General features: G+C 37.8%; 1 protein-coding gene across 1 annotated transcript; it reads left to right on the forward strand.

Moving 5' to 3' along the window:
* The first annotated feature begins 4,743 nt into the window (after window positions 1-4,743).
* LOC146736224 (uncharacterized) lies at window positions 4,744-8,539 on the forward strand. Its single transcript, XM_085505431.1, has 2 exons — window positions 4,744-4,854; window positions 6,894-8,539. The coding sequence occupies exon 2, from the start codon at window positions 6,895-6,897 to the stop codon at window positions 8,401-8,403; it is 1,509 nt and encodes a 502-aa protein (XP_085361557.1). The 5' UTR covers window positions 4,744-4,854; window position 6,894; the 3' UTR covers window positions 8,404-8,539.
* Window positions 8,540-12,207: the final 3,668 nt, after the last annotated feature.

The raw sequence follows: 12,207 nt of genomic DNA on the forward strand, positions 1-12,207 counted from the left end.
GTAAATGCAAGCAAAGTGTGGGAGAGCCAAATTCTGTATAATGTTGTCTCTTTAACAAGAACGGTTATGGACAATTTCCCAAAATCTTCAAAATTAACAGTAAAAAATGCATAATGCAATAAAGGAAAAAAAAAAATTTCGCACATACAGAATGTTAAAAAATGACTGCTCATATGAGGAGTATCTTTCAGAAATAAAAAAACTCTAAACATAGATCAACACTAACAAAACTAACAATTAGTGCCCGTGTTGTACAAATAGAAATGGGTCGCTACAATAAAATAGATACATGAAAAAGGAAATGCCCTGTGTGTGACCTAGACGAAATTGAAGATGAAAAACATTTTCCGCTAAACTGCAAATTGTATGCAAATAAAAGAAACCAGCTAAACACTGAGTCAAAAATATCACTGTCATCACAGTTGAAGAAAAAAATGATAGCTATGATGAACAACAATGAACATAAAACAATTATAAAACTAGCTAAATATATATATATATACAAATGTATATGAATATTTCAAAATTAGAGAAAATAACATGAAAAAGCCTCCATTCCCATCCAAATAAACCACATTATATTAATATCGAGGCATATCTGCAAGGTTTTCTTTTTTGTTGTGTTATGTTATGTTATTATTTTATTTTGTATATATAATAATTTATAATAGTATATATAATAATCAATATCAAATCAATTATTAACAAGTTTATCCAATTGACCTCAATTACTTTCCCACTATATAAGCACTACTAGTATTTGTATTCGTGAATATGGGTATATTTAGTATTTTGTTACCGCCGTGCCTAATAATTGTTGAGTATTGAGGCTGAAAAAGGGATTGACGAAACACTATAAGTTGGATTTATGCGTGGTCATTCTACTATAAATAATATCTCCATTATGCAGTCTATCGTCTACAAATATGTGACCAAAAATGTGCATTTGTCGATTTCTCAAAAGCGTTCGACAATGTAGAGTGACAACGTTAATAGTTATTTTTTTGGCACAGATCTAGAAGCAGTACCTACACACGAATTGGTGACGTCATAAAATACATGACCTTCAATCGGGGTCGTTTCCGCGGTATATACGAATTGGTATATACAAATTACAATAAAGATACTTAAGACATTACACATAAGGTAAAACAAATCACGTGACAATATAATGATAATAACGGTAATAAATCCTAGCTTAACAGTTGAACAGAACGCTCATATAGTCAGTCGGGTGACGCCGAGGGTCACGAACTGTGTTGCAAAATGGCCGTGTGGTTGAAACTGGGTCATGGCGTGACGGGTGAGGAAGACATCATTAAACACTCAAAATCACAATAAAACGGGGAAGTGGTTGCATATTACGGCGTAACCAACATGGGAAATAAAAAAACGCCCAATACAAACGACATGGGTTCGAATCACACTAGATACACACTCACCAGAACCGAAGCAATCAGAAACCAGCAATCGTTTTGGCTTTTCCGTTCAACTCATTGGAACACTGTAGTAGTTAGAAAAATGAACACCACTTAACGACCAACGTCGTGGCGTGGTACACAAGCGTGCCATCAAAATAAAACAAAATTAGCTTGAAAAGACAGTGGGTTCGAGTCCCGCTCAGAGCTACCGTAAAAACGTAAATCAAATAAACTGAAATCTCTCAAACCGTAAACAAGTAAACAAAGAACGTCGCAAAAAAATAATAAACCTCACAAAACTCCACCATACAAAACTAAATAAATAATAAAATAACGCGCAATTTGTTCAACAGTTTCCAGATTGTGACAAGAGATAAACAAGACCCAAGTCAAGGTAAGTTTTGTTAAAGTGTCGATGGCGTTCCCTATATTACGAAAACAATTCAGGCAACAGACGAATATCTTCTGTGGTGTTGTTGAATTTATACTGTGTCTGCGGAATTGTTGATTGAGGGTTCGAAGCCAGCAGTTAACATTTTGTTAGAAAGTTTCACAATTAAATCAAATATCCAATGATACCAGTATATTTATTTCATTATTTTAAAAACTTGCAATGGTGGAAGTTGGTCAAACACGAGTTCTTACACCTAAATAAGTATCAAATATATGTCGACACATTTATTCTCTCAACCTTGTAGAGGTGGAAATTAATTAAACAACAGGTATTTACTCACAAATATAATGGTCAATATTTGTCCATACATTCATTCTGTCAATTTAAGAACTTGTAATTGTTGGAATTAATCAAATGAGAGTTGTCTACACCAAAATAAGTTTCAAATACTTGTCCATACATTTATTCTCTCAATTTAACAACTTGTAATGGTGTAAAATTATTAAATGAGAGTTGTCTACACCAAAATCAGTCTAAAATATTTGTCCACACATTTATTCTCTCAATTTAACAATTTGTAATTTGTGGAAGTAAATTAAATGCAACTTTTCTACACCAAAATAAGTCTAAAATATTTGTCCACACATTTAGTCTCTCAATTTAACAACTTGTAATTGTGGGAATTAATCAAACGCGAGTTGTTTACACCAAAATAAGTCTCAAATATTAGTCCATACATTTATTCTCTCAATTTAACAACTTGTAATGGTGTAAAATAATTAAACGAGAGTTGTCTACACCAAAATAAGTCTAAAATATTTGTCCGCACACTTATTCTCTCAATTTAACAACTTGTAATGGTGTAAAATAATTAAACGAGAGCTGTCTACACCAAAATAAGTCTAAAATATTTGTCCATACATTTATTCTCTCAATTTAACAACTTGTAATGGTGTAAAATAATTAAACGAGAGCTGTCTACACCAAAATAAGTCTAAAATATTTGTCCGCACATTTAGTCTCTCAATTTAACAACTTTTAATTGTGGGAATTAATCAAACGAGAGATGTCTACACCAAAATAAGTCTAAAATATTTGTCTGCACACTTATTCTCTCAATTTAACAACTTGTAATGGTGTAAAACAATTAAACGAGAGCTGTCTACACCAAAATAAGTCTAAAATATTTGTCCACACATTTATTCTCTCAATTTAACAACTTGTAATGGTGTAAAATAATTAAACGAGAGCTGTCTACACCAAAATAAGTCTAAAATATTTGTCCGCACATTTATTCTTTCAATTTAACAACCTGTAATTGTGGGAATTAATCAAACGTGAGTTGTTTACATCAAACTAAGTATTAAATATTTGTTGAGACATTTATTCTCTCAATTTAACAACTTGTAATGGTGTAAAATAATTAAACGAGAGTTGTCTACACCAAAATTAATCTCAAATATTTGTCCACACATTTATTGTCACAATTTAACCACTTGTTAATAGTGGAAATTACTTAAACGCGACTTGTTTAATCAGTTGACATCAATGCAACTTACCCGCAGACAGTGCACAACAGAGTATCATTGTTGAGCAATTATAAACAGGAACGTGTCTTGGCATTAGGGTAAGGGTCGGGTCAGGTATGGGCAACGGAATTATTAACAGGAACGTGTCTTGGCATTAGGGTTAGGGTCGGGTCAGGTATGGGCAACGCAAATGGCAAACACCCAATTGGCAAGATGTACACTAACGGGTTATGGCATGCATATAGTTTACACAAGTAAAAACACAAAATTGGCAATTTTTTGGACAATTGTAACTCAATAATAGAAATATGTTGTATTTCTATATATATACACACTATATAGTCTTATCAAATGCAAACCTATCCAGTCAATCCATTGTGGTCTTGTGGGTCAGTTCTCTACATAGTGACCAGGAGGACCTGGGTTCAATTCCCTTGCCTGCCCATCTTTTTCTCGCAAACACCATTTGGCAATAAAGCTAAATATGACAACAAATTATTTAATTTGCATGACTACCCACATAGCTCAGTTGATTTGTACTATGTCAGCAATGTGAGCGATCGCTGGTTCGAATCCAGTATGATTAGTTAGATTTTTGAATGCTAGTGAAGACAGTGCTCCTATGAATAGGACTTAAATCCTAACTCCTGTGTGAAGACACTCGTGGTACAGTGGACAAGACAGTGCGCTGGGAACTCAAAGATCGCAAGTTCGAATCACGGATTGGACACTCCTACAAAAGACATGAAAGACGTTAAAATCATAAACAGCGGATTCAAAAACTCAAGTCAGGAAAACAGAACACAAGAATACTACCTCACATGGAAGCCAGTCGAAGTCGTCAAAGAACGAACACAGTCGAAGAACGAACACAGATGACAGCTGTAGGTCACATGGCTGCTCTCCAAATGGGTCCCTTCTTTTGTATTGACCCCCTAAGGATTGCTAATCCCCCTTTCTAACTCTTCCCCCAAAAATAATATATCGCCCCTTTTAAAATGTAATGACCCACAAATTATTGAATATTCATGAGCACAGAAACTGCTACGTCATGAATAAATTAGCATAATTTTAAAAAAATTTGCATAAAGTGTAGGTACTCCTTCTGGAGCTCTGCCATTTTTTTTAATCTGTTGGGAAATGCCCAACATGTGAACACGTTAAAACAGTGTGAAATGTGAAAACATTCAAAATTCTCTTTTTTTTACTTTCTTCATGAATAAATTTCCACGTAAACTGCAAGGTGTTAATCAGATAGCAAATCAAAGTAATTTTATACACACACCGCAAGAGGGCGGGAGTTTAGCCGAGGCACTTATGTTATACTACCACAGGCAGTTTTCTTGTTGAACTTTTGACATTGTCTCCGACTTCGATTTATATATCAGTATCACGTGACCTCATTCATGGCAACGCAGGTCAGCCACAGTCGTATCTGCTTCGTTTTACAAGTTATTATTCACGAATAATGACGGATTCAGATTATTGATATACACAGTCGTCAGTTCAGGTGAGTAAGACTATATTATGTAATAGTTTACTCTGGTTTTAAGGTGGCTGTGTTGTCGCGCTTGACAGCTCTGATTTGTTGACGATTTGAAGGCTTCCGTATTCAGTGCAGTCTACTGCCAAATGAACACAACCGCCTTTTTTACGAGGAGGGCTCATTATCGGTGCATATTTACAGCAAATATGTGGCTGTATGCGGGAAAACAATGAACAAAATGGTAGCCATACTTCCGTGACCTAAAGTCATTACATTACGTCGAATCGACCAGGATAATTTGTTGAGCTCAGGCAAGTTCAAGCGAATACACACGAGTATTCTGACATATTCAAATCACCCATAGTTAGGGTAAATAAGTACTTGTAATGTAATTAATGGTCGCACCCTTCGAAATGCAGAATATAGAATATCTATCCGAAAACTACCAATAACAAAGATTATGCCTACGCTAATGTATCTCTAAATACAATTAAGCAATTACATGTAATGGCACGGATTAGTCTATATATATATATATATATATACATGTACCTCCCATTTTCTATATTCTTAAATCCCGGCTTTCTGGAAATATATTAAAATTATTATAATTATGTTATAATTTCGTCTAGTTCTAAATGAGACCCTGGCGGCCATTTTCTTTTATGACTATTGTGCTCAATGAGGGTCGGCAAGGGGTATTTTCGTAAGCTGTAATCAATTGTTTTTATTTCCGTAATAGTGAAATTAAATAAAAAATAGCGGAAAATCGTAGGCATGGGCAAGGTTTAAAATGTAATCAGCTAATTTATTCGTCCGTAATTTGTACAAAGGTATTATTTTTGTAAGCAAATAACACCGAATAAACGGCAAGGTAAATACTACGTCTAATTATAGTAAACACGTACTGCGTGCGTGACTCGAACCGGCGCTCGCGTACGGCACCTAATCGCCTAGCTTCATGCCACTACACGTCTTCCCCTTCAAATGCTTTCCGCTATTTTTTATTTTTTGTAAGCGTTTAAAGCATTTTCCAAATTATCAAAAATAATAGAAAAATGTAATTAGGAATTTGCTTTATCTGTAAAGTGTAAAAACCTATTTTTGACTGTAATTGGAACTTTTATTTTATTTCCTGCAAAAACGTAAAATAGCGTTTTTATTTCCTGTAACCTGTACCAGCTATCCCCCTTGCCCCTCCTCAATGTGTATGGGTAATTTTAGTATCGTGCATAGACAGGATCGTTAGATTAAATACGTTAAATGTATTATTTCATTTTTTTTTTTCTTTCAATATAAATCGTAAACCAGCATATGTATTGAAAAGTTATATCTAGGGGAACGACGCACTAGGCTTGGCTTTCATGTGTGCACTATTATCCGAGTCTCGCAATAGAGTGAATGTCCCCAAGAAACTTGATTTTCCAAACCTTTTCCGTCATTTTCTAACAAGTGTTTCGATATTTCACCTTGAGGTGGCATACCGGTCAGGTCACTTGCAGGGAACCCGTCAATGATGCACATTCGTATATTGTGCTTGACTGGATGCAGTTAAATTCATAGTATACATATTTAGATGAGAATTGCTGGACGAAAGACTTCACATCAAGTACAGTGTGTAAACACTCAAACACCTACGAGTAGTTTTCTGGACCTTGCATCAGTTTGAAAACCGGAAGAGTACGATGTATTCCATTACTTGACATGTATGTGGCTTGTCAGATGGAGATGTTCATTTTAAAAATGTGGACTGAAAATATAACATGCATGGAAAATGTTCACCAAAGGGGAATATTAGATTCCTTGACTATTGATGGTAATGATTCATCCTATTAGTTCAGATGGTCGGCTGCCTTTAATACACCCTTGCGTAACATAGCTGGCAATGTTGTGAGATTAGCGCCCTCCATCGATGACTACAAACCAGAACACTACCGTCGTTGGGGGCTCAATTTACGCGATATTGCTTGGCCAGGCTGACAAGGTGATTGAAAAACTTAGCGTGAGTCATAAACTCTTCATGGTCATCGTTCAATAATTTATCTGTCTTGTTCGCCCCTCAGAATGGCCGCCATTGATGAAACACCCAAGAAGATACATACCAAGGCAACAGAGCCAGCAACAGATGTCGATAGTGTCACTATAGAAACAAAACCGACAGGTCGGGCTCTGGACTTCATGGAGAGAATGTACTTCGGACCAGGTTGGATGATTGTGAATGTCAGTATGCCGATTGTCATAGAATCGGAGAACCTACTGTCAAAAGAGCTTCTTAAAAATGCCGCAGTTTTGCTGAACAAACGACACCCATTGCTGAGGTCAAGGGTTATCACCGAAGCCATTGGAACAAGCGGGAAAACTAATTATTTATTCAGAGAGATGGATCAGTCTGACAAAGTTGATGTAAGACTTGTCGATGGAGTTGATTGGACGGAGACTCAAGTATCAGATGGCAAGATCAACTACAATGAAGAAGAAGGCCCGTTGTGGAGACTGTGGCTTCACAAATCGATCGAAATTCCAGCAGAAGAGCGTCAGTTTGGGCACCCATACAGAACCAACCTCGTTTTAGGAATGCATCATGGTATAATGGATGGTAATTCTGCCATGCGATTGATTGATGATCTGCTGACAATGCTTGAACTGATACAGAACAAACCTGACGGACTGCCAGAAGTGGACAGTCTGCCATTAATCCCTGGATGTTTTCACATGGTCGATGTAAGTTTGCCGTGGTATAAACTGTACAAGGTTATTGGAATGGGGTTGAAACAACTGACCAAGTCTAAGACTGACCCATTTTCTGAGAATTGCAAGGATGAGCTCGATAGCCGCCAAGGAGTTAAACATAACACAAGAATTCATCCTATGATTCTGCCTCCGACCTTAACATCGAAGATTATCAATGCGTCCAAAAAGAATGAAGTCACTGTTCATGCAGCTCTCACTGTTGCGTCTGCCGTAGCAGTTACCAAGTTCATCCATGGAAACAACCTCCGTCCTGGCAAGTCATATCCGCTGAACACGTTTTGTAGCGTGAATCTACGGCGTTTTCTCCCACCTAACACTGGCAATGAGCATGTGTCGTCTGCCTTCGGCAACCTTGAAGTTCCACTGAAGGGCAGAGTTGTCAGTAAACCAGCTCCATTCTGGGAAATGGCTAAAAGTTGCCATCGAGCTGTCCATCGAATGGTTAACAATGAAGTAATGGAAATGCCCAAAGTATTAAATTTCCTAATGAATTTAGGTGTTGACCCAATTAAATCATTGTTGAAATCTATGAAGAAGATGCCACATGGTCTCATGGGCCCTGTATTCAGCATGTCAAACATGGGTAGATGTGATTTCATAGCTAGGGAAGGTGGAAGATCGTATGAGCTGGCTGAAGTTTATATGTGTGTAGCAGCCGATTCATGCTCCCCGTTGTTTGTCAACAATATATTCACATTCCATGGGAGGCTGTTTTGGAGCGTCGTTTACTTTACACGTCTTACAAGTGAAGAGCGTGTTAAAGAGTATGCTGACCTAATCGTGGAATGTTTAGAAATGGCGTGTGTGGATGAAACCAAGTAAAAGTCGGTAGTCGTTGTTGATGCTCTCATATTCCAATGCAGACTTCTAATTGAAAGTGACCTGGGCGCGACTGGCACTAATTACTGCCGGCCGGTGACTACTTCGATACCTTCCAATCACCGGGAAATACCTAATTAAAGCTTGGTAACGTCTCAGTTTGTATCTGTTGATATGCGCAACAGTCAAAGACGCCATCTTTGTTTCCATGAGGATATCTCGCGCATGCTTGGCGCGACGACTACCGCTCTTCAACGTAAACACCACTGTTTGGCTCATATCCCGTACATGTATTTTTCTCTGCCTGACAAACTCCACCAGTAGAGTATGTTTCAGATGACGTCACTAAGCATTACGTAATGTGAATAATTGTTAATGAAGACATTCGATTCGGACAAACAAGTAAACACAAACTAAATTACCGACGAACTGTTGTGCTGTGGCATTTAAAGGGCTTTGGCGAGGCAAAAACCTCTTCGTGATTCACAACAAATCACCAAACAACAGCGTCGTTATCGTCTGGGTATGTTGTCCATATTCACGCATTGAGTATTGTTCGATGATTATACCAATTCTTTTTTAGTAAGATGTCGTAATTTTGACGAATGCCATTGTGAAATTTGTCACCTGCCAGTTTATTTGTGTCCCAGTTTTCTTCAATATGACCAATGTCTTAATATTTTTTTTAGTTCGTTTTAATTAAATAGATATTATATACTATTACGCCACAAATCCATTCACTTGTTTTTTTATAAATATTTTTCAAGGTAGCGAGAAAGTTTTGTGACGTTTTTAAATAAAACATTCTCTGTCTGTTGTCTCGTTCAGAACAGTAATTTAGGTTATATATATCAAACGACTAAGTATAGAGATGCAAGTTCGCACAAACTGGACAGACATTGTTTACATAATTATCACGTGACATCAAAAATGGCGAACCTTGTAAAAATGACTAAATCCGCGATTGCGAGAGCACACTGCGGAATTTCCTGGTGAAATTTACGTCATGCATTGTCCGTAATCAAGTCCATTGAAATGCATTATCAGGGGGTAAATTCTTTCTCTCTCTGGGTTCTCCACACTGTCAGGGGGGGGGGGACTCGTCTCGTCTCTCTATCTCGTCCCCTTGAGGTACGGGATCGGGAAAGTCACTTTAACTTTACAGTCAAATAAGGCACACACAATGAAATACGTTTCAGCTCTCGTCTTAGTCGGTCTTTTGGAGCACTCTATAAGACACAGCGCCCTGAGGAAAAGTCCCCAAGACTCTCACAAGGCTGAACCAAGACTCGCCCAAGACTGGACTGCCTCAAGGCTCGCCCCTGGACTGGACTCTCCTTACTGCGTCTATCGTGCTGTGTTCGTCAAGACCAACTCAAACTCTCTTTATTCATTTTCAAAACTCTAACCAATTACAAAGCAGTAAAAAGACTCTAGGGCGTAACCTTCAATCATAAAGCCAATCACACTAAGTACTGAATATGTCATATCTTTTGATTAATCGTTCACTACATTAATAACTATGGATGTAAACTGTCAGAATCGCGACGGATATCTCGTAATTAGTTCCAAATCACTGAGCCAAGTTCCGTCCAAAACTTCAAATAGACCTAAACGATGACAGACATAACACAGCAATTCAGCTAATAATCAACTAATTAAGTCGATTAACAGATACGCGAAAACAAATTCATGACACATCCCTTCACCCAAACTGAGATATGCCTCTCGGCATTGCACGTTCATAAATCAAAGATACCGTCGTCTACTCATCGTCATATGGTTAAATACAATACTAATAAAAGGTATAAATCAAAAGAGTAAAACACACTAATTAAGTACAATGATTATAAAGTCTAAATACAATGGTTATAAAGTTTCAAATATCAACGGTTATAAATCAAAAACAAGGGAAAGGCTACCAAACGACTCACTTTTCTCAAAACGGTTCGCTGAGGTAACCCTTCGCTGCACTGTCTCCGTTACTAAAGTTACAAACTCTATATCAAAAGGTCAAAAAACTAAGGCGTGGCGGTGTAACCAAGCGATCAGCCAATCGCTGCAGTCGACAGCATGATCACGTGATTACAGGGATGCGTCTCTCGGTTAAAGCATTGCAAAGCGGTAACTAATAAACAATGAATAAAAAGCTATTAATCAAACTCCTCTCATCTGCTTATTAACTTCAACTGAACTCACAAGTCGTTAATCTAAACAAAAGTCATACGGCGGGGAAACAGAATGCATAGACAAAGCTTTCATAACACATTACTCCTCTGGCAAAAAGACGGGGAAAAGACTAAAACGATATACACTACTGAGTTACATATAATCCTGTCAATCATGAACAAAAGCTTGCGTTATCAAACAATACGTATATAAGCGCACCATACTCCCATCTCAAAAAGATATTAAAAAACGTTACAAAGGTGTTCTCCACTCAAAAAAGCGTCAGAAGTATTCCGGAAACAACACATAAACAAAAACAACTCTTAAAACATCGGTATCTCTGTACATGACAATTCTCAAAACTCTTAAAAAAAACTCATTGGGGCATTACTTTCCCCATCATAATCCGTACTCATAAACTCATAAAAACTCCATAAAACATCACAAAACTCATAACACTGTGTTGCAAATACTTGTCCACTGAGGCGCGCTTAAATCGTTATAAAGGACCTCGCACGTCACCAAATATCAGTTCAAAACAAAGATCTGGGCGTTTACATACATACAATTCAACATCACAAAAAAAACGGTAAAAACAATAGAAAAAAACAGCAATACATTACATTACTGAGCAATAGGGTTAGGATTGTGGGAAAGAGTTCAACGTCCTTGAGTTACACAGTGTCAGTTACAGTGTCCAGCGAGCAGTTCTCTAAGCAATACACAGATAGCTAAAGTCAAAGTCTATAAGCGTCTCTTCTCTTGTCGCGTTAGTCCGGGTCGTTCTTTTTCTTCATCTTCTTGTCTTAATGTCGCTCAATTCTTAATTATACAGTCCTATCCGGTACTCGTCCTTCATAAGGGGTTCAGAAGTCTTCATCTCTTCAGCGTCGTTCATCGGTGCCATACTGGTAACGGTGTTAGTCGTCGAGCGCGGTTTCGTCTCTGCCATCGAGCCGGTTAGTTCGGTTCACAAGAAAGACACATCTTCGCCATTTCACTTCTCTTCACAGGATGTCAATGTGTGTAAAACACCTGCCCGGGTTCATCCAAAACGTATCACGGGTAAATTCTTTCTCTCTCTGGGTTCTCCACACTGTCAGGGGGGGAGGGGACTCGTCTCGTCTCTCTATCTCGTCCCCTTGAGGTACGGGATCGGGAAAGTCACTTTAACTTTACAGTCAAATAAGGCACACACAATGAAATACGTTTCAGCTCTCGTCTTAGTCGGTCTTTTGGAGCACTCTATAAGACACAGCGCCCTGAGGAAAAGTCCCCAAGACTCTCACAAGGCTGAACCAAGACTCGCCCAAGACTGGACTCCCTCAAGGCTCGCCCCTGGACTGGACTCTCCTTACTGCGTCTATCGTGCTGTGTTCGTCAAGACCAACTCAAACTCTCTTTATTCATTTTCAAAACTCTAACCAATTACAAAGCAGTAAAAAGACTCTAGGGCGTAACCTTCAATCATAAAGCCAATCACACTCAGTACTGAATACGTCATATCTTTTGATTAATCGTTCACTACATTAATAACTATGGATGTAAACTGTCAGAATCGCGACGGATATCTCGTAATTAGTTCCAAATCACTGAGCCAAGTTCCGTCCAAAACTTCAAATAGACCTAAACGATGAC

Source organism: Saccoglossus kowalevskii, chromosome 11 (genome assembly GCF_978046115.1).
Source record: "Saccoglossus kowalevskii chromosome 11, keSacKowa6.1, whole genome shotgun sequence".
Classification (NCBI taxonomy): Eukaryota; Metazoa; Hemichordata; class Enteropneusta; family Harrimaniidae; genus Saccoglossus; species Saccoglossus kowalevskii.